Below are 25496 nucleotides of genomic sequence, written 5' to 3'. Positions count from 1 at the left end.
CTCCCAGGCTGGATTTTATTTGAAAGACATCCAAAATGATCAAACTCAAGATAATAATGTCTTTTTTCTTTTACATGCTTTAGTTGGCACATGTTCCCTCAAGGCTATTAATAACCTAACACCACATATGTAGGTAGACATTTTTTGCAGTTTAAGGGCCTGAGCCAAAGACCACTGAAATCAATAGAAGTCTTCAACGTGGCTTTCTCACACATTTCAGAGATCTGCAATGCGGCTCTGAGGATAGAATGTAGCACAGTCTAAATAAAGGTGAATTTCTTAGGGACACTTGTTAGCTCTACCTTGTATTCCTAACAACATGGTTCTCCTGCTGCATGCTGTAAAAGTTGGTATGGCAGCTTATGACCAAAGAGGAGTTCACTTTTTTTTCATCGAAATGCTGTAAGGTAAATCAAGTTTTAGTTTATTCTAGATAATATGTCATCTCTTCAAGGTGCTCATGGCATTATAGGCACAGTGATTGACACAAAGCCAAACGCTGGTATAAATCCAGAATAATTCTACTGACTGTGATGCATTTACGTTAGTGTTACTGAAGGCTGATTTAAGTCTATGTAGAAGAGGCAGCAGCTATTGTGTACTTATCAGGAGGAAGAATTGACAGTTTGGGCTTCAAATGAACTATGCAGCATGTAAAAGGAGTGAGGTGAACTGAAAGCAAGTGAGAGTGCTCAAAACACTAATGGGTTCAGGTTTTTGCTTGTAATGTTAGTTTGCTGTCTTTCTGCTCTTGTGGTATATTAAAAACTGTAAAATTCCAAACGATCACCTTAAGGCTTTTCCTGCTAGCAGACTAAGACACTCTGTAGGGAAGCATTCAGTTTGGACATGCCAACAATCCAGTTTGCAGAGAGAAGCTGTGCCTCTCTGTTTGAAGGGGCAGCCTGCTTTGTCTCTCTCTGGTTTGGGGTTCTTGTGTGTTATGGTTCTAAATTCTAAGAAAGAAAGTAGCATTTTTCAAATCTAACTTCTCTGTGTGTTTGCCATGATCATAACAGCGGTCACACGTGCTCTGTCTGCGTGCAGTGGCTGTGAAAATTGTTAGTGTTGACAAGTTGACATTTGAAGGATATAGTTTACAGAGTAATGGAAAGAAACTGTGAGGAAAAAGTGCTGCTACTACGGGTTGAACCTCTTCAGTGTGGCACTCTCTGGTCCAGCAACATCCATGATCCGGCACGGTTTTAGTTCTCCGGATATCTGCTTATCATGGGGGTGGCCAAGTTTCCTGCAGTCCCATAAAGAGCCAGAACACAAGTCCTGGCTCACGTGTTCTGTGCTGTTATTTAGCTCTAACTTACCCCTAAGTGTCTTCTAAGAGCCCAGAAAGCAGTGGAAGGGTTGGTAACATTGCTAGAGAATATTGACCTCCTATAGTTCAGAAAATTCTCTGCTTCGGCACCAGTCAGATTTTGAGAGTGGCAGACTAGAGAGGTTTGATCTGTAATGACAGTCAAATTGACATCTGGTGATTACACTGCATCTGAATCCTGGAACTGTTTATAGTCTTTGCCACGAACAAACATTGCCATAATTTGTCTTTATTGTTTCCAACTTGCTCATGTAAAAATAGGACTTTGTCATGTTTTGGAGGGTCACTTAACTCCTGAAGCCAGAGATAGAATGTTGTAGGGAAAAACTGAGTATTGAAAAGTGCTGTACAGGCAGTCCCCGACTTACGCGGATCTGACTTATGTCGGATCCGCACTTACGAATGGGGCTTTCTCGCCCCGGAGCTCGCAGGCAGCGATCCTCCACCTCGACCTCCGGGGCGAGAAAAGCTGCTCCCGGTGCCCCTGGTCTGCTGGAGACCGTCTCCAGCAGACCAGGGGCACCGGGAGCGAAGCCACAGCAGCGGCGGCTTCCCACGCTTCTGAGGCTTTGCCAGAGCAAAGCCTCAGAGGCGCGGGAACCCGCCGCCGCTGCGGCTTCGCTCTCGGTGTCTCTGGTCTGCTGGGGACCGTCTCCAGCAGACCAGGGACACCGGGAGCGAAGCCGCAGCCGCGCCGGGGTCCCGCGCCTCTGAGGTTTTGCCAGTGCAAAGCCTCAGAGGCGCGGCACCCCGCTGCCGCTGCGGCTTTGCTCCCCCTGTCCCTGGTCTGCTGGGGGGCGGGGCGCAGCTAGTGTGCCCCCGCCCCCAGCAGACCAGGCTTTTGTTGTGGACCCTGGAGCAGAGCAGCTGGGGCACTGCGGATTGGTCCTGCAGCGCCACTCTGGGCACTACTGGACCAACCCGGCAGCACCCCAGCTGCTCTGCCCCAGGCGTCCTGATTCAGCCGCTGCTAGTCAGTTTCAGCAGCGGCTGAATCAGGACGCCTGGGGCAGAGCAGCTGGGGTGCTGCTGGGTTGGTCCAGTAGTGCCAAGGAGCGGTGCTACTGGAGCAACCCAGCAGCACCCCAGCTGCTCTGCCCCAGGCGTCCCCAAGTCAGCCGCTGCTGAAACTGACCAGCGCTGACTACAGGAAGCCCGAGGCAGAGTTGCTCTGCCCCAGGCTTCCTGGAATCAGCCTCTGATCAGTTTCAGCAGCAGCTGACTTGGGGACGCTTGGGGTTCTTAAGTTGAATCTGTATGTAAGTCAGAATTGGCGGTCAGTTTCAGCAGCGGCTGAATCTGGACGCCAGTTCCGACTTACATACAGATTCAACTTAAGAACAAACCTACAGTCCCTATCTTGTATGTAACCCGGGGACTGCCTGTAATCATCCACATCTGGCATGTGAGAGTTAATCTGAAGGCGGCAAATTTACATGTGTAGAGGAAACCCTATGAATTTATCAACAGTTTATTTAATCTCTTTTCCAATGCACAGTAGTATCTGACATTATACAGTCCATTAAACAAGCAGAGCTATGTACTGGCTCTCTGAAATCCACAGTGAAACACACCAAGGCACTGTGATTCTTTTATCTATCATTCCCTTTGCCCTTTCATTTATTACTAGTGCTGTGGAAATATTACTAACCTGAGATAACTTTGTTTCAGTTGCTGTAAATCAGAGGCTGCTTTAAAGAAAGCCCTTTCTGTTCTTTTTTTGAAAAAAGCTTTCATGGTTGGTAATTCACCAGGGAAGACAATGCGTCTGTTTCTCGCTTTCTAATTATTTGACAACAAATCATTGCACATAAAATAATTGTAACTATAAAGAAATCAACCTCCCTGCCTTTACTGACTTGTCTGTGGATTTTCCAGTAATAACTACATAAAAAAGTGTTAGACAGATGAGATGTATTAGTGGGGAAATCTACAGAAGAAATCTACTAGAATCCAAGTAATTTCAAAGATAATTTGCTTGGAATGCGATATATAAGGTTTGAGCTCAGGAACCCAATTTGTTTTAAACCACGGTTCTGAGTTTCAGAGGTGCCAAACACCCACAGTTTTGGTTGATTTCATTTTGAGTTGTGGGTCCTCAGTTCTTCCCATTATCAAACTTGAAGTTTGTATTAAATCACTTTGACAATGTTAAGTAGTATTGCCACTTCTAAGCATTCCGTAATCAAAGATCAGGCCCTGGTAATCATGGAATTGACTTAAAATCCATGAGGTGTATTTTTTTTTTTTTAAGAAATAAAAAATTGGGGGTTCTTTTAATTTGCTATCTGTTTGATTCTTTAAAGTGTACTTGCATCACGTTTTCAGGCTTTTTTCCACGGCCATAAGAATTAGACCTTTTTTTCTTTTTCTTTTTCTTTTGTAATATGAAAGGAAATTCTCACCAGCTTGGGCTTTAAAAGATATCATGAGAGACACAATAAAATCACAAAAGTTGACAACATTGGTAAGTTTGAACCAATCTCCATTTGGTGATTTCTGATTCTTTTTTGTGCCTTTCAAAACTCACTGCATTTCCAGTCGTTAACAGATATTTTGCTCATCACTAATCTGTGCAGTGAACTAGAATCTTTGAGGATTTCAAGGGCCTTATTTTCCAAAGAGCGCATCACCCAAGATCTTCCATGTAGGCACCTAAACAAGAAACCAGATTTTCAAGAAAATTCAAGTCTTATGTAGGCACCTGAATAAAGCGCTCAGCATTCAGTCACTCCATTGAAGACACTGTAGAGACTGAACACTTTTGAATAGCTGTATCTCTGGTCAGCATTAGGATTCTAGTCTCTTTGTACACTTCAAAGCTGCCATTCATGTCAGTGTCAGCAAGAGTTGAGAACATGGGTGGAGAACAGCAGAGGTCTATAGCACTCTGGCGCTATAGTTAGGGTGCTCTTTAATCCACCTGTTGTTGATGCCACACCTATTTAGAGGTTGTCTTAATTCAGATGTGCGTATTTAAAATATTGTAGACCTGCTCCTATTGAATCTGGAAATGTTGTTATTGATTTCAGTGGGAGTGGGATAACGCCCAGAAGGTTATGGTGTGCGGTATGCAACGTGAACACTAAGGAGTAGGGTTTGCTTGCAAATATGTAGACAAGCACCCCACTTAAATTCGGTAACTGTCCATTGACAAGAACGTACAGTAGCTTCCTGTGTGGCTGGATTCAAGGGTGATCAAGACTAGAAGCCCTGCAAAATATAAAAATGTCAATTGTACCAACCTCATGCATTAGAAAAAACATATCAGACCTCCCTGCCCCCAAAATCATCAAATTTTTTAGTTGGCTTTTTTTATTTGTCTTCTAGTTTTGTGCCTTTTGGGTTCACACTGTCTAGCTTTTCCTCAACAACCATTAAGGCTAGAAACTTGCTTTAAAAAAAAAAAAAAAAAAAAGCTGCTGTTCTCACATAATCACATGACTCTGGGAGCCGGAGCGTTGAGAGGCCGCTATTGTCAAGCTCCGGATAAAATCACAGGCGCTGGCAACACACGTTCTAATGATCCCTTCTATCAAACTCCCCTCTGGCATGCAAGGTGTTTGCCATCAGCCTGCCTGGTTGTGGCATGTAGCAGGAGAGACACTGCCTTCAGGGATGCGCTGGGAGGATCATGCTGCCTTTCAGCTAGTGAAGTCTGTTCTTCCCATGCTGTTGGGTCCTGCTTGGTCCCTGTAGCCGTCTGAGAGACTTTGACCTACTGTACTCCACTGAGTGTGTGTACTGCTGATGTCTGCTTGTGATGTGGTGTATAAACCCTGCTCCAGTAACAGAGAAATTGAAGAGCTGGGCTGAACATTGGCACGTGGGAAGGGCTTAGGCTGCTTGCTCCCTCCCTACGCATACCCACGCGAGAGCCAGGCACAGTCCGGTTTCCAGTGGTAAAGCAGGGCTCCTTTGTAGGGCAGGCTTTGGTGTGCTCCCGGCGCAGCGTTCAACAAGACAACACGAAGAAGGCAAGCGAGGGGAAAGATTTTGGCTTTAAAATGAGGAAAGGGAAGGGATTAATTATTATTAGCCTCAAGCCAAGATAACCTCTTCTGAGTGAGAGGAGAAAGTGTTTTGTCAATATGATTCACTTGCTAGTGACTCTGAATGAAGCTGCTGAGGGAAGAGCAATGGAGGAAAAAGACTGCAATGCCCAGGGAATTAAAACATCACATTGAGAGAGCGCTGTCTCAGGCAAGAGTGGAAGACAGGATGGGAGTGATGTGTGCCCCTCTCCAGGTGTGTAGGGGAGCTCTGGTCAGGGGGACCATGCCATGCTACATATGGCAGAGCTACAGGAAGAGGTCATCTTTTTCCCTTCCAGCACCTGCAGCAACTTGAGAGGTATTCAAAGCCATGGGAGTGTCCATAGTGCTAGCCCGACTTACCCTGGGAAAATGGACTGGCTTTATAGTCTTGTTCGTTTTTTGTTTGCCCGATTCTCCCTTCTGCTACCTAGACACAAGTGAATAGAGAGAATAAAATGTCCTTGCTAAATTAATGTGCGGTGAGTGCCCATGAGCACAAATAAGGGTTGCCTGAGCTATCCCTTACTAATCAGGCTGAGAGGGGATATACCAAAAGAAACTGTGAATTGTGAAAAGTCACTGAACGATACCCCTGGAGAGTCCTGTTTATCCACAGGGTACTGACACAGAATCACAGAAGTAAGCAGTGGCAAAAGGCTGCTGAATTAGTCCATTTTCTTGCCAATCAAAATTGTTTAAAACTTTTCATTGACAAAAAAAAAAAAAATTTTTGATCAAAACGAAAAATTATTTCAATCGGAAATTTACGTTCTTTGACCAAAAAAAATCAAAGTGAAATAAAAATGTTGGTTTCTTTTTGAAAAAAATGCCCATTGTTTTGGGATCTGGATTTTTTTTTTAATTTTCCCCTTTCTTTCACTTTTTCATTATTTTCCTGCTCGTCCCCAAAAAAAGAGAGGGGGAAATTAAAAACAAAGTCAAACAAAAGTAATTTCAAGTTTTTCCTCTCGAAGAAAAGAAATAAAGAAAATGAGAGAAAGAGATTTTGAGAATCCACATTTTTACTTTTTTTGCCCTTTTCCACTGCAATGGTGTGTGCAAGTGCAATGTTTTTAAAAAGTTTCTCACTTCTCATTTGAATGAGAAATGAAATGAAAATCTCCATTTCGCATCATTTCAATATTTTAGTTATGGCAAAAAGGAAGAAAATATTTTAAACAAATAGAAATATTCTACGGACATTATTTTTTAAATCCAGCTCTACTGTCGTTCAGCATTTTCCCCTGTGATATCGGTTCTAATATTGTAGCCAGTCTAGTTTTCAGCTGGACATCAGCTGCTTCCCTTTGGAGAGTATTCCACAATCTAAGTCCTCATGTAAACAGAGCTGTCCTGTCTACTTTGAGGGCTCTGTGGCGGCTGACCCAATGGTCCTATGGTTGGGAGGGACCCAAGGGATTACAGGGCCCTGGTACGGGGCAACAGCAGAGCTTGATACCCTCCCCCTGCACTCTCCATGTGGGGGAGCCAGAGTGGCCCGGCAGATTGCTGCACCCTGTCATGCTGCCCTCTTCCAGCTAACTGCACTTGGCTTCTCAAGAGTGCTGAGGCCTCAGGGGGATCTGCTTCCCACCGCCAGGGAGAAACAGGGTGCAGTGAGCCAAGAGGGGGCAGCGCCGCAGGGCGGTGCTCCAGCTCCTGCTGCCCGCATGGCGAGTGGGGTGCAGGTGACCCCTGCTGTTGCCTCCTCACCATGCCCCCGTGCTCTCCTGAGCCATGTTGCTCGTGGGAGGAGGGCAGAGCAGTGATGGGGTTTGTGGAAGGAATGGAGCGGAGGGTGAGGCCTGCATCTGGGGCTGAGGGGTTGCCCCAAGTCCCACGTCTGGGGTGCTATGTGGGTTGCCCCAAGCCTTGCGCCCCCTTGGGACAGCCCTGCATGTACACACACCACTTTGTGCCAGAGCTTGTGTTCTGTGTGTTCCCCTCTGTGACCAGTCCATTCAGACTATGTGCTTGAAATGCAGCTGGTCACAGGAGTCAGTTCTTTAGGTCACGGTGTAGAGACTCCAGCATTGGGCCTAGAGGTGCCAAGTTGAGTCCCAGTTGTGCTTGGCCAAGATGGCAGCCACCACACAGACACGCTTATTTCAGTTGTTTAGAGGCTATTGTTTTGGTTTAGCTTAATTACCATTTAAAAAAAATAAATAAGCCAAAGTTTAAACTAGGGATGTAAAATCCCATTTCATTAACTAACTGGTTAAACTTATTTTTTAACGGTTAAAACTTTAACTGGTTAACTGATTAAAGGTCAGTGAGCAGGGGGCCTCTCCAGCCCCCCTCCCTCCCACCTACCGCTGGGCTGTACCCACGCCCTCCCGCCTGCAGGCAGGGGCTGCTCCGTGCTGGTGCAGCCCCTTCATGGTGCCCCCTTCCGCCCTCCTCTCCCCCACGGGGTTGGAGCAGCCCCTTGCTCGCAGTAGGTGGCAAGCCATTCCAGCCCCATAGCTGAAACCAAGCTAAGGGGGTCTACACATAAACATGCTACAGTTTACTTAATCCGTTTAAAAACACACTTTTAGTCAAACCGTTGCCATTTGCATGAAAAGACAAGGTTGGTTTGTTTGTTTGTTTGTTTTTCAGGAAGCTTTTCCTGATATGGAGCCTAAATTTTCCTTTTCTGAATGTCTCTTAGTACTGGAGGAGCACACTGGTGGAATTGGGCCTAGAATTTTTCTGCCCTCAGGAGCTTTCTTCTTCTTATCTGAAGGCAGCAGGTAATGTGACTGAGATGCTGGTTCAATAAGCATGGATAAGAAAGGGAGCGCGTTCCATTTGCAGGGAGAGAAGCAACACGCTAATGATGCTTCACTCCAGTGATTTTCAATGTATCAAGCAGCCTCCTCTTGGCAGCTCATATCCTGCGCTCTCTTCAGCAGCGTCTGTACACAAAACGCCATTTGTGACGGGGCATGTTAATAAATCCATTCTGTAGTGTACGTACCTTGTGTTCAAAAGGTGCATGGGAAGCGTTATCACCGAGAAAATCCGTTTCTGAATCCCTTGCCGCCTCCTGACCTGTTCCTCCGGGAGCAGCATAGCTCTTCGTGTGCCAGCCACACATCACACCTCCCAATGCTTTCATAGCCCCCAGAAACAAATCCAAGCAGCTGACCCACAACCAATCTTCATCCAGACCCTAAGGCGCAAACATGTAGAATTTCCCCAACTCCAAACTTCCATGCATGTATTTACAGTGTGGCCAGCCTTGGCAGTATTTCATGCTTTCCTTAAAGCCTCCGTTCCTCCAGTAATATGTGTAGCACGAGGAACTCATTTATAAGTCAGTGTCTAGTCCTTACAGAGAAAAGCTTCAGAAAGGAAACAGAGTGTATCTCAACAGCTCAAACACCGGATGACAAATAAAAAGACGCAACATCTATTTTAGAATCTCGAGTTTTACGCCAGACTCATGATTTGGGGGGACCTAGCACATGGTTTTGGGCCCATTGGAGTTGGCAATACTGGGTTTGGGAATTCTCGCCGGCCAATGGGAGCTGCCTGGGCCATGCTTGTGGTGCAGACTGCATGTGGAGGGCCTCCCCAAGGGGCCTGTGGTGCACAGACAGCACATGGCCTCTGCAGCCAGCAGCTTGCAGGGGCATGGCAGCAGGGAGCGTGTCTGAGGGTCCCACTGGACTGCTAGCCAGGAGTTGCCCAAGGTAAGTGTCACCCGTCCATAGCCTGCATCTGGCACCCCACCCCCTCCTGTACCCCAACTCCTTGCCCCCAGGTCAGAAACCAAACCTCCTGCACCTTCTTGGCACCCTGCCCCAGGTCACAAGCCCCTGCCAGACCTTGTACTGCCTCCTCCATGTCCTGCACCCATGGCCCCTATCAGACCCTGCACCCAAATCCCCTGACCCTTGTCACAACCCCCTCCTGCTCTAGGTCACAACCCAAAAGCACCCCCTCCTACACCTCTCCTCCAGGTCAGAATCCTCTCCTGCACCCATACTCCCTCTCAGACCCTGCACCCCAACCCCGCACCTTGAGCTCCCTTCTGCACACAACTTTCTTCAATACCATGGACGAATTCTTGGAGTGGCCCCCATTAAAATTATTGCCCACCCCTGCCTTGGTCTCACTGACATCACCTGAACTATGTGCATGAATAAGAAGTGTAGGAATTGTCTCTCTGATCCTTTGGAAGCCCATCTGAGAGAGGAATTAATTTCTGCTGTCTCCTGGCTTTTAGATTGTGCAGTTGGAGGATTTATTTATTTATTTTGGCTTCTGTTGGGGAAGTTTTTTGTGGTTTTCATTTGAAGTCTGATGATGTGGCCTATATTGGTTTGCTTTGCATCTTTGCTTTTAACCTCTTATGCATTTACCATCTCTAATTTCCATGACGAAGCATGTAGTCTGAGCAGCAATTATCACCTATCAGCTCATCTAACCAATCCACTAGCCACTGCAGGCTTGTTCACTGCAAAACATTTTTCTAGTATTATTTGGCTTTAAAAGCTTGGGAGACTATTCCAAGGCTAAATATATATCTCGGGGAATGTTTCACTGAAATTCAGCCTCATTTTCCATGTTTACATTTCCTCCCATTACTCCTATTATCTTACCTCTCCTTTGACATATTAAAGAAATCTTGCCTCACTTGGGGTGTGATTCTCCACTGTCTTGCATGCACCTTTATCATCATGTACACCTGAGCAAAGTATTGAATCATAATGGTGTTGGGATGCGCCCAAGTGTAAGGGATGACATGACATTCAAGTCAATGGAAAATCAGGCCCTTCATGTTTCCGGTCTCCACGTACATATGTAAACTATTTATATGTCCTCTATAGTCATTGCACAGGCAAGATAGCAATATTTAGCTCTCTCAATGTCGTCTTATGAATCCCTCCAGTCCCACTGGTCATTGCATTGCTCCCTTATGCCAGTCCATGCGGCTGTGTAGATAACTCCGGAGGATGACGTTTTCATCATCTGGCTTCTTGTCAAAAGTCCTCATTGGATTTCGTGCCAGAATATTTGTGGTGGGGGGAGGGATGAAGAAGCATGAGTGTGTGCAGTACAAACCCAAATTGTGCACAGAGCCCTGGACTGAGTCAGCTGAGATGTGTGGCAGCTCTGGCCTACCTGGCAGAAGAGAACAGAGACATGACTCGTCATTTTTGCTTTCTATAGACCTCAGAGGAGGAGGGGATGTGTTACAGGTCCCCGCCTAGGCCTGACCTGTGGCTGTGGAGGAGTCCATCACAGCCAGACTAGAGAGCTTTAGCTCACGTTGCTGCTCACGCATTCACTGCTGTGTTGGCCTCTGGTGCAGTTCCCAGTGTGTTCTCCAATATGGGAGCGACGTTAGCAGAGGAGAAGAGAGCTAGGAAGCAAACATAAGGGCTAACGCAGGCCCAGTCTACACGATTGGCACCCAGGCTTGTGGAAGGCCTGGTGCGGAGCTGCACGACCCTAGAGGGAGCTCCAAGAGGGAATGCAGATGTGTGCTCCGTAATCTCTTTCTGCCCTCTGCTGTGTGAACCGATCCTGCTCAGGTCATCAGTGGAGAACAAACCTGTGACCGGCAGCACTAAAAGCATGAGCCTCTGCCCCTTGAGTTAAAGTATAAAGATGGTTAGCTCGATGCTCAAGTAGATGGTTTAATTTCTGCTATGGACCACCCACTAATGGATGCTCCTACTTTGGGTTGCATTTGCCTCCCCAGGCAGCTCCATGGACTGGTGCAGGGAACGAGGGGAAGCAGGATCTTGTCTTGGCCTCCATCTCCTCTCATTGGGGAAGGTTGGTAAAACAGAGGCTGGTAGGAGGGAGCCGTGCCTGCCCTGCTTTAATGAATGGCATTGTGGGTTGGATGAAAGGGGGATTGTATTGACCAAGCCAGACAGAAGGAAGTTGGAACTAAAATCAATGCTTTCTGAGCTTGCTGACAGACCTGCATTGGGCTAGGACCAGAAGGGCACTTTCTCTGCACACAGCTCAAGTACCTGGGTGTCTCCAACTCCCTGCCTATCTCCTTTCTCTTTTGTGTTGCTTTAAAAGCGACTTTGGCTGTCCATGTTGAGGTTGTTGATAGGGATGTAAAATTTCAATTAGTCGATAAGGGCGCCTCTGCCAATGAAGTGTTGCTACACTTCAGAGGCGAAAGCGCTGTGGCCAGTGGGGGACTCAAGCAGTCCCTCGCTGACCCCGTGCTCCCTGTGGCGTTTCAAAGCGGCAGTGCCACATGGAGCCTGGGGTCTTCAGGGGAGTCCCCAGATGACCCTGGGCACCATGTGGTGCTGCCATTTTGAAATGCTATATGAAGCCCAGGCCAGCTGGGGACTCCCAGCTGGCCCTGAGCTGCATGTGGCATTTCAAAGCAACAGCACTGCGTAGATCCTGGGATCTGGCCCTGGGCTTCATGCGGCACTGCCTCTTTGAAGCATCCCTCCTCTTCCCCCTCCCCTTGCTGCCTCTTTCTGATAGAGGCAGCAAAGGGGGGAGAAGTGACTAGTTAACTAGTATGTGAGCTATCCGACAAGCATTTGCTTATCGGATAGTCAACTAGTCGTTCACATCCCTAGTTGTTGATCCAATTGACTGTTTCAGGCAAAGCAAAGTGGATGGCAGAGATGCCACCTGGAGCATTTGATTGTTTGGGCACTGGTTAATGAGCTGTTCCATAGCGGGAAGGCCATGTCTGCAGTCATACATAACGATTGGGTCTCAGTTCCCATGTACGGAAGAGGTAGGCCTGTCTGCCATGTGAGATGTAGCTGCAGTTCAAAGTAGACCATGCTTTCCATGGGAATGAAAAACCACCAGTCTCTTTGCTTTGATGAGGTGTTTGTTTCGGATGTCTGTCCACCTTTCTTGCCATTAATCTTTGGGGGGAAATCCTGAGTCTTTGAGCTTTGCACTTCCGGGTTGCCAGATGGTTTCAACAAAAATACCGGACCCACTTGACATTCCATCACAATCGACATTACATCTTAATTAGAAAATACCGGACCTTGATATTTTCTCATTTCTATTTTCTCAATTTGTTTCCCAAACAGAAAGCTCAAATACTGGTCTGTCCAGTTCAAAACCAGACACCTGGCAACCCTATGTCTAGCCAAAAAAGGTTGTCTGGTTTTGAGTCTATGCTGTTTAGAGCTTTGTCAGTTGGCAAGTCTTTGTTCCCTTGCATGTATGGGGACTCCTGGGAAGATTCCTGTTGCAACACATTGAGGGTGGGTGGATGTGCGCCAGTACAAGAAATCAGGGATGGGGCCTTGGTTTTACTGTGCCTGAAATTATCCATATGGCACTGTTAAGCCGAGAGCTGGCGAGTGACATGGAGGAGCTATTCCTTGCTGATGTGAGCCTGAGAAAATCAGGGGAGTGAGATGCTAAGGCACAAATTATGCTCCTGAGTCTGAGGGCCAACTGTTGCTGTGGGGTACTGAAGTTGTTGATTTTCTTTAATAACAGTGGTGCTGGCATTCAGTGGATGCTCACTTTTCGCTCCCTCCATTCCAGACCCGCCTGCTCAAATCAATACGCTTTTTGTCTTCTGAGTCTCTTTCCCTCTGTTTGTTATGTGTCACAGAGGGAGGCCAGACAGATTTTCAATGTGAAGCCTCCAGTGTAGCATTCATCTCCTGAGTGACTGCCAGCATCTGCCCTGTCTGATTGGCTTCCCCACTGTTTGCCCTGTGACGGAAGAGGGAGTTCTAAAAGTGCTCCTAGCTCCTGGAGCAAAACTCTTGTTTTGATGTCTAAGTGAGCCCCGGTATCTTTCTACCTTGACACTATACAATCTCTCTCCTGCAAACACTAGGCTCCCGGACTGGGAAAGAAAAGTTGCTAAGAAATCTCTGCATCTGTCTAGAGAGCATTGCTCAGAACCCCACCCTTTTGGGCATTGAGGTGTGTGTGCATTGAGATCTGCTCTGTACAGAGGGAAGTTGGTGGGGGTGAGGGGAAGAGCCTGTAATGCTACTCTGAGTCTCAAATTTCACTGAATTCAGAGTAAGCCAGATTAGCCTCTTGATATGGCTCTAATGAGATGAGAATGGAGGGGGGGTTTGCAGGAGTATTTAGCCTCACCCCGTTGCATCCTCTCCTACTTCGTATGCCAACGTGAAGGGAGCAGATAGTGTAGGAGCCTGCTGCACTGGCTTGAAGCTACTCTAGGGAATTCTCCACTCGCCAGGTTGAGCTAAATTGTGGCCACTTCACAGCATCTGAGCAGCCCAGTGTCTGAATCAGGGAAAGAGAACGCGGTGCAGCGTAACGCAGCTCTTGGTGGTGCAACGTTTCTTCTTTCTTTGAATGATACGTTTTTTAAGGGTGCCTGTAACCCTCAGGCTTCCAGTCGCCCTGGGCGAATGTACAAAAAGTCCCAGCGCGAATCTGCAGACCTGTCAGTTAAAAACAAACATGACTTCACTTGCAGACCGAACCAATTTGATCTGGAAGCCAGTGAGATGCGAATGTCCAAATATATTAACTCCAGATGGGTGCAGTCTGTTGCAGAACCAGTCCCTAAAATTATTGCAAACTACTCTAATGCCATTAAATTCATGTTGCTGTGTGTCCCGGAATTCATGGTCACTTGCGGCTATAAATTATGCCCTAACTGTTGACCACACCTGCCATTCCTTTGTTGCAAGTGGCTTCAAAAATAGATGGAGCTTTAAACAGATTGGATGTAAAGAAATGAGCGCTTGTGTCTCCCATTGGCTTCAGAAGAAACTGCAAGCCCTATTAATCAATCTAAATTAAGATGAAGCATCTTCAGGTGATTGGATGGAGGCCAAAAATAGTCCCCCTTTTCCATCCAAGAACACGCATGACTCTCAATTAGATTAATTTCTAAAATTGGAAGGGATGAAAGGAGAGCTGGAATAATTGGCTTTTAGTTTATTGGAAGTTAGAAGCAGAATCAGCTCCGTTAATTGTGTACGATAAATGTGTTAGTTGTATTTACAAAGAGTGCCTGATATTCTATACTCTTTCTTAATGAATCCTGTAATCTGCCTCCCTCTTCTCTCCCATACACTGATAATCCCTTCATAAAAGAAGAGAGCAGATGTATCAGTTAGATTTTACTGATTTTCATGCTGTGTTTTAAGAATTGTCACTCCAGGCAATGTTGAGTTAGTGACATGCTAAAATTTGGCAAGGATGTAAGCACCTCACAGCAGGAACCTGCCCATCCATGATTTCACCTAAAAACCAAAGCTGAATGCGTAGAAGAAAACAGCCTTTGACTTCCATGTGGTTCTTCACTTCTGCCATGCTTGGACCATTTTTTATTTGCTGTGTCCCTTCTTCAGGGCTGAAAGTCATCCCATGGGGTGACGTGCACATAAAAGGTGCATGTAATCAAATCTGATGTATTTTATATCGCTGATCATCCTTGTAGTGTCTGATCAACTTTCATGTTCAATCAATGGCAGTAGTAAAGTCCTTGAAAGGACTATGTAGTATCTCTAGAACGTCTCCCTTTTTTGGGTCAAAACTCTGCTTGGTGGGTGTGGGGGGGAGGTGGGTTTATAATTTTGGGCCTTGGTTGGTGTTTTGGGGCTGAAGAGGAGGGTGTCTCTCATGCTGGCCTTTGACAGTGGTGAATTTCACCTTGAATGTGTGAACAATAGTATTCACTCTTCATCATTTCACTCCAATTCATCTGAGGAATGCATGGGTATTTTCCACAATGGCGCTGAGACAAAATTTCACTAATAGGTCAATTTTTCTGGGTAAACAGGGCTTAAATATAGATTGGGCAGTGTGTTGCTGTTATCAAATCTAGACTGGCCATGCTCTGAATCCATTTTCTCTCTAGAATGCCAGTTGAAATCACTAATCTTGTTGCTCAGATGCCAGACTGTATGACCCTTTCCTGTGCTTCCTGCATGTGTTAACTCTTACGCTAGTGGTTAGAATTCTCATTATTCTCCAGCCAGGACAGAAGACTAATTGACATGACTGAATTCTGTAGAAAAATCTCACCTTTTGAATCCTTGAATACCTTCTTTATAAGGTGACTAGATTTTAATATGATACAGTTCTTTGAACAAGTAAAATAACATAACCCTCTATTGACAGCAGCATCTGCCAAAGTCTAGCAAGCCAAGTCAAGCTTAAACTGCTCTTAAACCAGTTGCATATTGTTCATACAGAGAAACTGCATTGATCCCAGAGTGATTTTGTTAAATTTATTCACTCTCTATGAGGAGAAAAGCCCTAAGGCTGACACTGGATTTGTGCAGGAGGACTCCTGTGCTTATGTAGAGCCCTCATTGACTTCAGTGGTGGTTTGTGGATGCAGAGGCAGGTTGTGCCGTGGGACAGCATGGTCTAGTGGATAGCGCACAGGACTGGGAGTCAGGTGACCAGAACTTTAGTTGCTCTGTTGAAAGTGAGTTTTGTGTGGCCTTGGGCAGTCATGTCCCCCTCCCTGTGCCTCTGTATTCTCATTGCACCTTTTGTTTTTTATGTTCATGTAGACTGAGGACTCCAGGCACTCCCATAGTACATATAAAAAATATTAATAATGCGCATTCACTGACAGGGTGTCACAGATCATTCAGAGCCACTTGTGCAGGTTAGGAATTTGGGTTTGTTTCATTTTATCCAAAATGATTCTTGTTGGAATGGAGGAGAAGTTGCAAAAGGTGTGGATTGTAAACAAAACAGTGAGAAAACAGACTAACGCGAAAAAAAAGGTTATAATTTAAAGTAAGATACCAACCAAATTTTGCAAGGGTTGAGTAAAAATTATACCAGTTTACAAATAAGCACACTAGAATGGAAAAAAAAACCAACTGAACAACACTGATTGGCCCCACGTTGCCAATCCCAGTAAAAAGTCTGGGATTTTCCGAGCACAGACTTTGGTCTCTCCAGTGAAATCAATGAGACTCTGCGGAATAACAAGCTTCTACCTACATGGACCATGGCTTTCAACAGCCATTTTACTCCTGTATAGGGTTACCAGGTAGTCGCAAAAAAAATACCAGCCCCACTTGATGCCGGGGAGAGACTGGCCCGGAGGAAGGGAGAGGCGGGAAGCAGAGCGGGTGGGGGCTGCAAGACTGGACGGGGGAGATTGGGAGGAGGAACTGGCTGGAAGGAAGCAGAGCAGGTGTGTGTGGGGAGGGGGAGGTGCAGCAGGGCTGGCTGGGGGAGATGGAGAGAGGAACTGGTTGGCGGGAAGCAGAGCTGGTGGGGGGCAGCGGGGCTGGCAAGGGGAATTGGGGGATCGTCAGGGGCAGTGGGGTTGGCCAGGGGAGATCGGGAGGAGAAGTGGGGGAGAACCAGCCGGCCAGGAGGGGAGCGAGGGGGGATCGAATCGGCCGGTGGGGAGTGGGACTGACCCAGGCAAGTGCGGATCCCAGGGCGCTGCCTGTCCCGCACACGGTCCTGGTGAAGCACAGTCAAGTCTGGGTGTGGCTCCACCACGCGCTTGACCAGCACTCAAGAGCACGGACAGGGCTTCCCCTCCTCCTCAGACTCAACCAGAGGCTCACAGAGCAAATCGCGCCCTGCCTCCCAGCCATTCCCTCTGACCCACAAGGCTTGCCTCAGGCGCCCAGCAGGAAAAACAGAAAACACCGGACATTGCACGTGTCCAGTATTTTCTGATTTTTTTTTCCTGAGAAAGACACCAAAAACCGGACTGTCCAATGGAATACTGGACACCTGGCAACCCTACACACTTCATTTCAGGGTTGAGGCACGCTGGCAGTCTTCAAGTAGAAGTGTGCACCGTGATCAGATATTTCCATGATGAGCATAAAATAAGAAGCTTGGATATGTGGATAAAGGATTTCATTCTTCAGGGCTGCCGATTCAGCACCTTGAATGAGCAACACAATGTTTTCCTCACAGAAATATCCGTTTTATAAGACTTTAAGGAAAGGCAAAATATTCAATCTGGGCTACCCAAATATTACTGGGGAAAAAATAGGATAATCAAAGCCTTGGAAAGAATGAACTGGGGAGTTGTTGATTTAAGCCCTGGTGGACACACCACAGCCATCAGCGCTTATTTTATTTGCTATTCCACCAATATACAAAATCAGTTCTTCTAGTCTTTCCTTACAGCCAAGTCTCTCGTGCTCTCTCATGTACAAGGCTTAAGAAAACACTTGACTGTGCCTTTTAAAAATTCTTCTGCTGGACACAACCTGCCGTAAATTTCCATTTATTAGAATTTTCTCTTCTCTCCTCCTTGACTCCTTACCCCCCCCCCCCTTACTCCATGACAAATCCCTGTGGTAATAAAACGTTGCCACGCAAGATATGTGCCTTCATGGTTCTCTTCTCCAACTGCCTTTTAGTTAATTTTTCAGTTCACTCGTATGTATATATTCCATGGCTTTGCATGTTTTCCCAGAGGATGTTAGACAATAACCTCCTACACAGCAGTTGAAGGACTTTGTGCAAATGTATGAGGGGGAAATTAGCAAGTTGAGAACTAACTAATGCTAATGAATTCACAACCTTTGTATTATTTAACTACACTACCTTGTTTAAAGAGTAGAAGTGCCTCATATAATGCCAGCGCTCAGGGTAATAATATTAATATTCCCTTCATGAAGGTCTGACCAAGTTGCCTTACATTGCAGTGTTCCTGTTCCTGGAATACAAAGGTCAAAACTAGTGGAATCTAAAAATGTCTTTCCTAGTTAACAATCAGGACAAAATGCAGATAAAAATAGAGGTAGTGACGCTAGATGCTAATTTATAAATATCCGCTATAGTTGGACAGTCTGTACAGAGTTTTCCTTAAGAGGAAGAGATGTGCACTGAGAGAGACCCAAATTCCCTCCGTGTCAATATGTAGTATGGGCTCCCTGAGGTCCTGGGCTGATTTCAGCTGTCAATTGCCCCCAATCATATGCCATCTGGGGACAGACCGAGTGCAGCATATTCCACACCCTACCACCATCCTGCTCCCTTTATCAGAGCCACATGCAGAGGGGTAATGGAAAGGCTAGGTGTGCCAGTTCCGTGCCAGCTGGGAGGTCCCATATAGGGAGGGAATTCTCAGACTGGCTCCTTTCTCATTTCTTTGTGCTTTCAGTACAACATTGAATAGCCAGAATGCAGGAGAGAATCTGGCTCTTAAGATACTACGATTATTTGCCGTTGGAAAAGAAATGTAACAAACTCACAGATGGGGAACGGTATGTTTTCAAGAATAGTAATAAATGCTACATATTTATGACACCATCACCACAAGAGTTGCAGCATTCAATTAGGCAAAGCAATACAGATTGACTCTCTCTAGTCCAGCATGGCAACATCCGTGGTCTGGCATGATTTTAATTAGCTGGATGTCCACTTATCCTGGGTATGGCCAAGTTTCCTGTGGTCTCATAAAGTTTGTGTACCACCTCCAGTCCTGGCTTTCCGTGTTCTGTGCTATGATTTAGCTCTAATTTACCCCACAATGTCCTCTAAGAGTCCAGCAAGCCGTGGAAGTGTTGGTAAAGCTGTGAGACAATACAGGTTGAATCTCCCTTGTCCCGCACCCTCGGGCCCTGAGTGGTCCCAAACAACAGATTTTGCCGGACAAGGGGAGGTTAAGGCTCCCTACTGGGCTGTAGGCTCTGCACCCCGCACGGAGTGGCCCAAGCTGCACACCTAGCTGCCGATCCAGCCGATTCCAGCCACAGGTGGGGCTGTGCTCACTGCTGCCAGACATGACCGGGTCTGCACACACGCCACCCCCCATGCCAGTCCCCCAGTGGGGCTCCGCTCCCCACCTCGCCAGACTCAGTGGGGCAGTGCTCTTCGCTGCTGGCCCTTCTGCCTCCAGCTCCGATTAGGGCTGCACTCTTTGCTGTCAGCTCAGTCCAGGGCTATGCTCCCCACCGCCAGCCCAGCCTCTTCTGAACCTAGCCAGCCAGGGCTCTCTGGTCCTGCAATATCCATGGACCTGCTGGACGATGGATGTTGCCAGACCAGAGAGTCCTGGATTTTAGAGGGGCAACCTATACTCACCTTGGTGGGGAAAGAACAAGGTAGGAACTATTTAGAAAAGCTAAACATACACAAATCCATGGGCTCAGATTTAATGCATCCGAGAGTACTGAGGGAGTTGGCAAATGTCATTGTGGAGCCTTTGGCCATTATCTTTGAAAACTCGTGGAGATGAGGAGAGATCCCGGATGATTGGAAAAAGGCAAATGTAGTGCCCATCTTTAAACAAGGAAAGAAGGACAATCCAGGGAACTACAGACTGTCAACCTTACCTCAATCCCCAGAAAAACCATGGAGGGATACTCAAGGAATCCATTTTGAAGCACTTGGAAAAGGGGAACATGATCAGAAATAGTCAACATGGATTCATGAAGGGCAAGTCATGCCTGACCTATCTGATTAGCTTCTATGATGAGGTGACTGGCTCTGTGGATATGGGAAAGTCAGTGGATGTGATATACCTTGACTTTAGCAAAGGTTTTGATACGGTCTCCCACAATATTCTTGCCAGCAAGTTAAGGGAGTATGGATTGGATAAATGAACTGTAAGATGGATAGAAAGCTGGCTAGACTGTTGGGTCCAACGGGTAGTGATCAACGGCTTGATGTCAGGTTGGTGGTTGGTTTCTAGCAGAGTGCCCCAAAGATCAGTTCTTGTATTGGTTTTGTTCAACATCTTTATTAATGACCATGGATGAGCTCAGCAAGTTCACAGATGACATTCAGCTAGGGAGAGAGGTCGGGTATGTCTACACAGCAAAGTTATTTTGAAATAATTGTACCAGCATCTACATAGCCAAACTGCTATTTCGAAATTAAATTGAAATAGTGGAGGGCCTATTTTGAAATTAGTAAACCTCCTTCCACAAGGAATAGTGCCAATTTCGAAATTGCTATTTCGAAATAAGCGCTGTATAGATGCTTATTTCAAAATAGGGGGCCTCCAGCCCTTCCCAGGGTACCCTGGTAGCCACTCTGGTCACAACCAAGAAAACTCTCCTTCTCCCGATCCCCGGAGCCCTTAAAGGGGTAGACTCTGGCCACAGTGCCTGTGCCAGCTCCAAGCCTGCCAGCCCAGATCTAGCAGTCGCTGCACCTGACCCAGTGGCCCCAGCATGAGCCAGGCAGCCAGTGCAAGCCAGCCCTCCACTGTTCCCCAGGACCAGTCTGCCAGCTCCCAGGAGTCTGCCAGGGGCCAGAAAAGGCAGGCTCCTGCCTGGTCCAGTGCGGAGATCAGAGACTAATTCAGGTTTGGGGGGATACCTCCAACGTCCATGATCTCCTCACTAAACGGAGGAATGCAACCATCTGCAGGCGGATGGTTGCCATTCTGGCCACCAAAGGTCACATGTGAACCCAGGAGCAGGTTCGCATGAAAATAAAGGAGCTGCGGCAGACATATGCCAGGGCCACAGGGGCAGTTCCCAACTAGGGGCAGACCCAGACTCTTGCCCCTATTTTGATGTCCTGGACACAGCCGTTCCAGAGAGGATGGAGAGAGGCTGTTCACAGTAGTGAGGGATGGCAGAACAAGGAGCAATGGTCTCAAGTTACAGTGTGGGAGGTCTAGGTTGGAAATTAGGAAAAACTATTTCACTAGGAGGGTAGGGAAGCACTGGGATGGGTTCCCTAGAGAGGTGGTGGAATCTCCATCCCTAGAGGTGTTTAAGTCTTAGCTTGACAAAGCCCTAGCTGGGTTGATTGAGTTGGGATTGGTCTTGCCTTGGGCAGGGGGCTGGACTTGATGACCTCCTGAGGTCTCTTCCAGCTCTATAATTCTATGACCTTCCATGGTTCGACAAATTCTGTGCTTCTGCACCAGTCAGGTCCCGAGGCTGCTAGACTAAAGAGGTTCAACCTGTCATGTTGCAAAGGACCCTCGGCTTCCCTCCTACAATCTATTGAATTTTTTACACAAATTCTTCCTAACCTAGTTCAGTGTCTCCCAGCGTGCTGCTTCAGTTTAAACTACACAGCTCCTTACCATTTCCCATTGTACAGTGATGGAAGCAACAGCAGGGTGTTAAGTCATAGGGCATTAGATTAACAAAATCCACTTATTGCTATGCTTTGGCCGTACTGGCCAGGAAACAGTATGAAGTAATGCCATCTTTAAACAGGGTAATTGCTAGAACGGTCCTGACAGGATTTCATTAGTAATGATGCATATAATTCTTGCTTACTAAGAATTCTTCTGTAACCTGTCATCCTACCAAACACTCTCAAAAGGCATTTAGAATAGAAATGACTCATATAGGCCTGCCCAGTTAGCAGCCGAACTAGGTGAAATATGAATTCTTTTTTTTTTTTTGTAGTTTGCTGGCAGTTCCAGAAAACAAAATTGTTGCCATTCAAAAAGACAATGACATTTTCTGGCAAATTGAGAAATAAATTTTGTTCTGGGTAAAACAACACATTTTATTTTGATTTGGGGCATTCTGCGTTTTATTAAAAAACAAAAACAAAAAGCGATTGGAAGACAAAGTTATGTTAAATAGGTAAATTGAGACATTTTGATTTGAAACATTGAAATATTTGGGGGGGCTGGCTTGACTAAACCAAATGACAAAATTGATGTGATTTTGCAAACTTTTTTCAGTATCACTGACACTGCATTGTTTGCTGCGAAAGGTTTTAGTCACAAAATTTCATTCCCCTTTAGTGGGGAGTTGATAGGAGCCATGCCTGTATCGGTAGAGACCTGCACGGATACAAAATTTGTATCCGTATCTTCTAGGGATGTGAAAGGTTAACTGGATGATACTTACCAGTTCTAGTTAGCTGGTGGAGGCTAGAGCAGCCCCTGTCTGCGGCAGCTCGGTCACATTGTAAGCAGAGACTCCTTCTGGAGCAGCCCCTGTCCATGGCAGTCCTGGGGTGGGTACACAGGTAAGGGCTGCTTCAAATAGGCTGGAGCAGTGGCGAGGTCTCTCCAGCCCAGCCGTGATGGGCGAGGGGGCCGCTCCAGTCTTAATTAGTTAGCCAGTTAAACTTTGTGTTTAGCTGGTGAACTAAACAAACAGGATTTTACATCCCTACTATCTGCACAAATGAGCCACAGATATCCGCTTTGGCACATGCAGAGACCTGCAGATATAAAATGGATATCCACAGATTTGCATGGCTCTAAATATTTGCTCTCCAGCCTAGTGCATTACCATCCTCTTCTCAAAGGAGACCGGCCATGTGGAGCAAGTCTGTGTGCATCACCCCTAAGAAAATTTGCTGGGCATTGATGCCAATGTTCCCTCCAATCTTTTCCATCCATGGGCGGAGTATTTTTATGTGCACCGGGGTATAAGTAAACGTGCTCCCCCAGTAGAAACAAAAAACAGCAGCTGTGGGGGCCACACAAGTGCACAGATTCGAGGGAACACTGGTTGATGCCATGGAAACCAGCGCTTACCCCCCCCATCCATGCCTTGCCCAAACCTACAGTGTCTCCCGCCACAGGGAATTCAAATGGAAGAGCTTCTTCGCTCTCAGATTACTGAGAGTGGGATTGCATCCAATGGCACCTTGGCTGTTTCTTAATGTGCTTAGAGTTTCTCTTCCTCTCATTTCCTTTGCATTGTGAGTGTGTGCCGTACAGAGGCTATTAGCAGGTCTCTGGCGGCTGTGTTTTTTCTTTGGTTTACACCCCTGCCTAATGCTTATCTCTAAAGTCACTGTAAGTCTTTCTTGGCGTAGTTCCGTGAAAATTCTACCACTAGAGTTCTTTTCTCCTTAAGAACTCCTTATTGCGCGTAGTGCAGAGATCAAATGTCTCAATGCAGATTGTTACCGGGTTATGTCCCATTAAATTACAAGAGTCAGCAGCAGCAAGTAATGCTCAGCAGGAGGGGGATTTGTGGTTTCAACTACTAATTAACATTAGGCTGAAAGTACTTTGCTGAAAGGGCCCGATCCTTCACTGCTGGTGGGGTGGTGCTGATTTCCATGCAAGGCAATTAGTTTGCCAGTGTGAGCTGTCCTGTCATGTTCAATTGGCCATATTTGCCTAGATAAATTGTGTGATCATCTCCAGAGTGGCTTTTCAGATCGCTATAAACCCATCCTGTTTTAAAATACAATTTAACCATTTAATTAGCTTAAAACAGGGGTCTACAACCTATGGTTCAGTATGGAACCAAATATGGCTCTTCTGTCGTTCCCAAAACATACAACTTTTTAAAGTAAAATGAAAAATTAATTCAAAAATTTAAAAATGCAAAATTTACTCTTGTAGCTTGACTGCCTGCACGAACCTGGACCAGTTTATGATGTAAACTTCAAAGAGATGTTTGAAAAGATGCAGCTGCAGAAGTAAATAAAAAATAAAAAGAAATAAAGTCCATGGGTACAGTGTTTCATTGATGCTATTATTAATCATCACGTCAATTATCAATTATGTGTCTCATTTTCGTGTGTCTATTATGGTGTCTATTTTCGGTCATGCAATGGGCATTTTTCTATGGCTTTTTGTCGATCGCTTATTCTGAATGTGGATGTAGTTTGGCTCTTTGGGTTGAAAAGGTTGCCAACCCCTGACCTAAAATATAACTGATTCAAACCATTTATGAATCAGGCAGTACAATCACTTCTGTACTGGATTGGGATCTTGCAGCCTGCTCTCAGTAAGGAGCGATGAGTGCATGGTTGCACTGGTCCAGAAGTAGAGAAAGGACTAAACTGTGATTCAGAGATTTAGATCCTGTTTCCTCCTTGTTCAGTGGGAGATATAATCTGCACCACCCTAAACCTGGTGGCCCCTGTTTGAGTCACCTCTCAGACTGATCCAGGGGCCGAGGAGCAAGTTGTAAAACTAAAATCTAGATTTTAATATTCTGTACCTCTTTGTCTCTGCTTGCCCTACGAGTGTGCGGTGATGTTCTCCACGCTGTATTACCTGTGGAACTTTCAGTCCCAATGTAACTTACTCTACCTATTTGTTTCTCTTTCAGCCTGGTAGTTTTGGACAGTGCTTTCCCCAGAGGTGTAATGAGAAATGGCTTTAGGAAACAACACCCAGCGAAGTTATTCCATCATCCCGTGTTTCATCTTTGTCGAGGTGAGTGCTCTGCGCAGAGTCTGCAGCATTTTGGGTCTTGCTGGGATGAAGCCAGGGCAAAAGCAGCTGAACTCTGTAAGAATGAAGAGTGGCCAGTCGGCAGTTGTGAAATGTATCCTGTTTTGATAAAGACGTGACAAGGATTGTTCTTCACGCCTGAAGACAGCTTGTTTATTGAACAAGGCATCAGGGCTAGATTAGTATCGCATTACTGTCCCACACAAGGGTGGAAGCAGGTGTCCACCCCTCCCTTACAACCCTTGGTTCTGGACTTCCAACACTCCAGTCATCTGAAGTAGAGGGCTGTGCCCATGAAAGGTCGTGATACTGTCTACATGTTTTGTTAGTCTATAAAGTGCTACCAGACTATTTGTTGTTTGTAAAGTTTTTTTAGCTCTCTATAAGTTTGTCAGACTCCAGATCAAAGTGCAAAAGGATGAGCACGTGCAGTATTCTCAGTTAATCCATCCCTGGAGCAGGTGAGAAGGGATTAGAAGGCGTGTTGGCTCTCTCTGCCCAGCTGACCTAAGAGGGAGTCTCATTTACCGCTGTAAGAGGGCACTGCACTCTGGAGAAAGAAGAATGGGAGGGAAGAATATTTATGTAGTTATAGGGACGTCTCTGAGGCATACAGCCCCTGGAGCCAACCGAGGTTGGTGCAGCATGGACACACAGCCTTGCTCTGGGGTGTATCTGAAATCTCAACCTACCATGGTTTATAGGCAGAGGGGCAAGTTGTTCAACTCTTCTGGCAGTCAGTTAGCAGTCACTCAGGCAAATGATCCCATAGAAGTCAAGTGAGGTGCTGCTTCTGTTTAAACATGGTGGAATCCGATGATACGACAGGTGTGAGTTCACTAATGTTGAAGTGAATGCTCACTAATTTAAGTAAAGGATCCAACAACCAAGGCCTTTGTTTGCAGGGTACAGAGTTGGTTTTCTTTTATCAGCCTGGCTGGTTCTCTGATGGTCGGTTATTCACTTCAGTGAGATTGTTTCCTGTAATGATAAACATAAATGAATACAAAAACCTCTTGTTCCCTCCCCCAGCCAGGAAGCAGGTCATAGCTCAACCTGAGGGTCTGGATTTGGGCTATTTTTTCAGGGACACTTTTGTCAA

At 46.2% G+C, this 25496-nt stretch overlaps 1 protein-coding gene across 3 annotated transcripts in view; it reads left to right on the top strand.

The window, feature by feature from the left end:
- PLPPR1 (phospholipid phosphatase related 1) overlaps nucleotides 1–25496 on the top strand; it is a 167959-nt gene that overhangs the window by 51242 nt on the left and 91221 nt on the right. For 2 of the 3 annotated variants that reach the window (XM_075931388.1, XM_075931390.1), the window contains one exon: nucleotides 24270–24376. In XM_075931388.1, the coding sequence (XP_075787503.1) occupies nucleotides 24314–24376 (63 nt within the window). In that variant the 5' untranslated portion in view covers nucleotides 24270–24313. Of the gene's footprint in view, nucleotides 1–7971; nucleotides 8106–24269; nucleotides 24377–25496 lie in introns of all 3 variants that reach the window. The other variant, XM_075931389.1, reaches the window with a different exon arrangement.

This window comes from Pelodiscus sinensis, chromosome 6, assembly GCF_049634645.1.
Source record: "Pelodiscus sinensis isolate JC-2024 chromosome 6, ASM4963464v1, whole genome shotgun sequence".
Lineage (NCBI taxonomy): Eukaryota > Metazoa > Chordata > Testudines > Trionychidae > Pelodiscus > Pelodiscus sinensis.
This window is presented reverse-complemented; position numbering and strand designations above follow the sequence as displayed.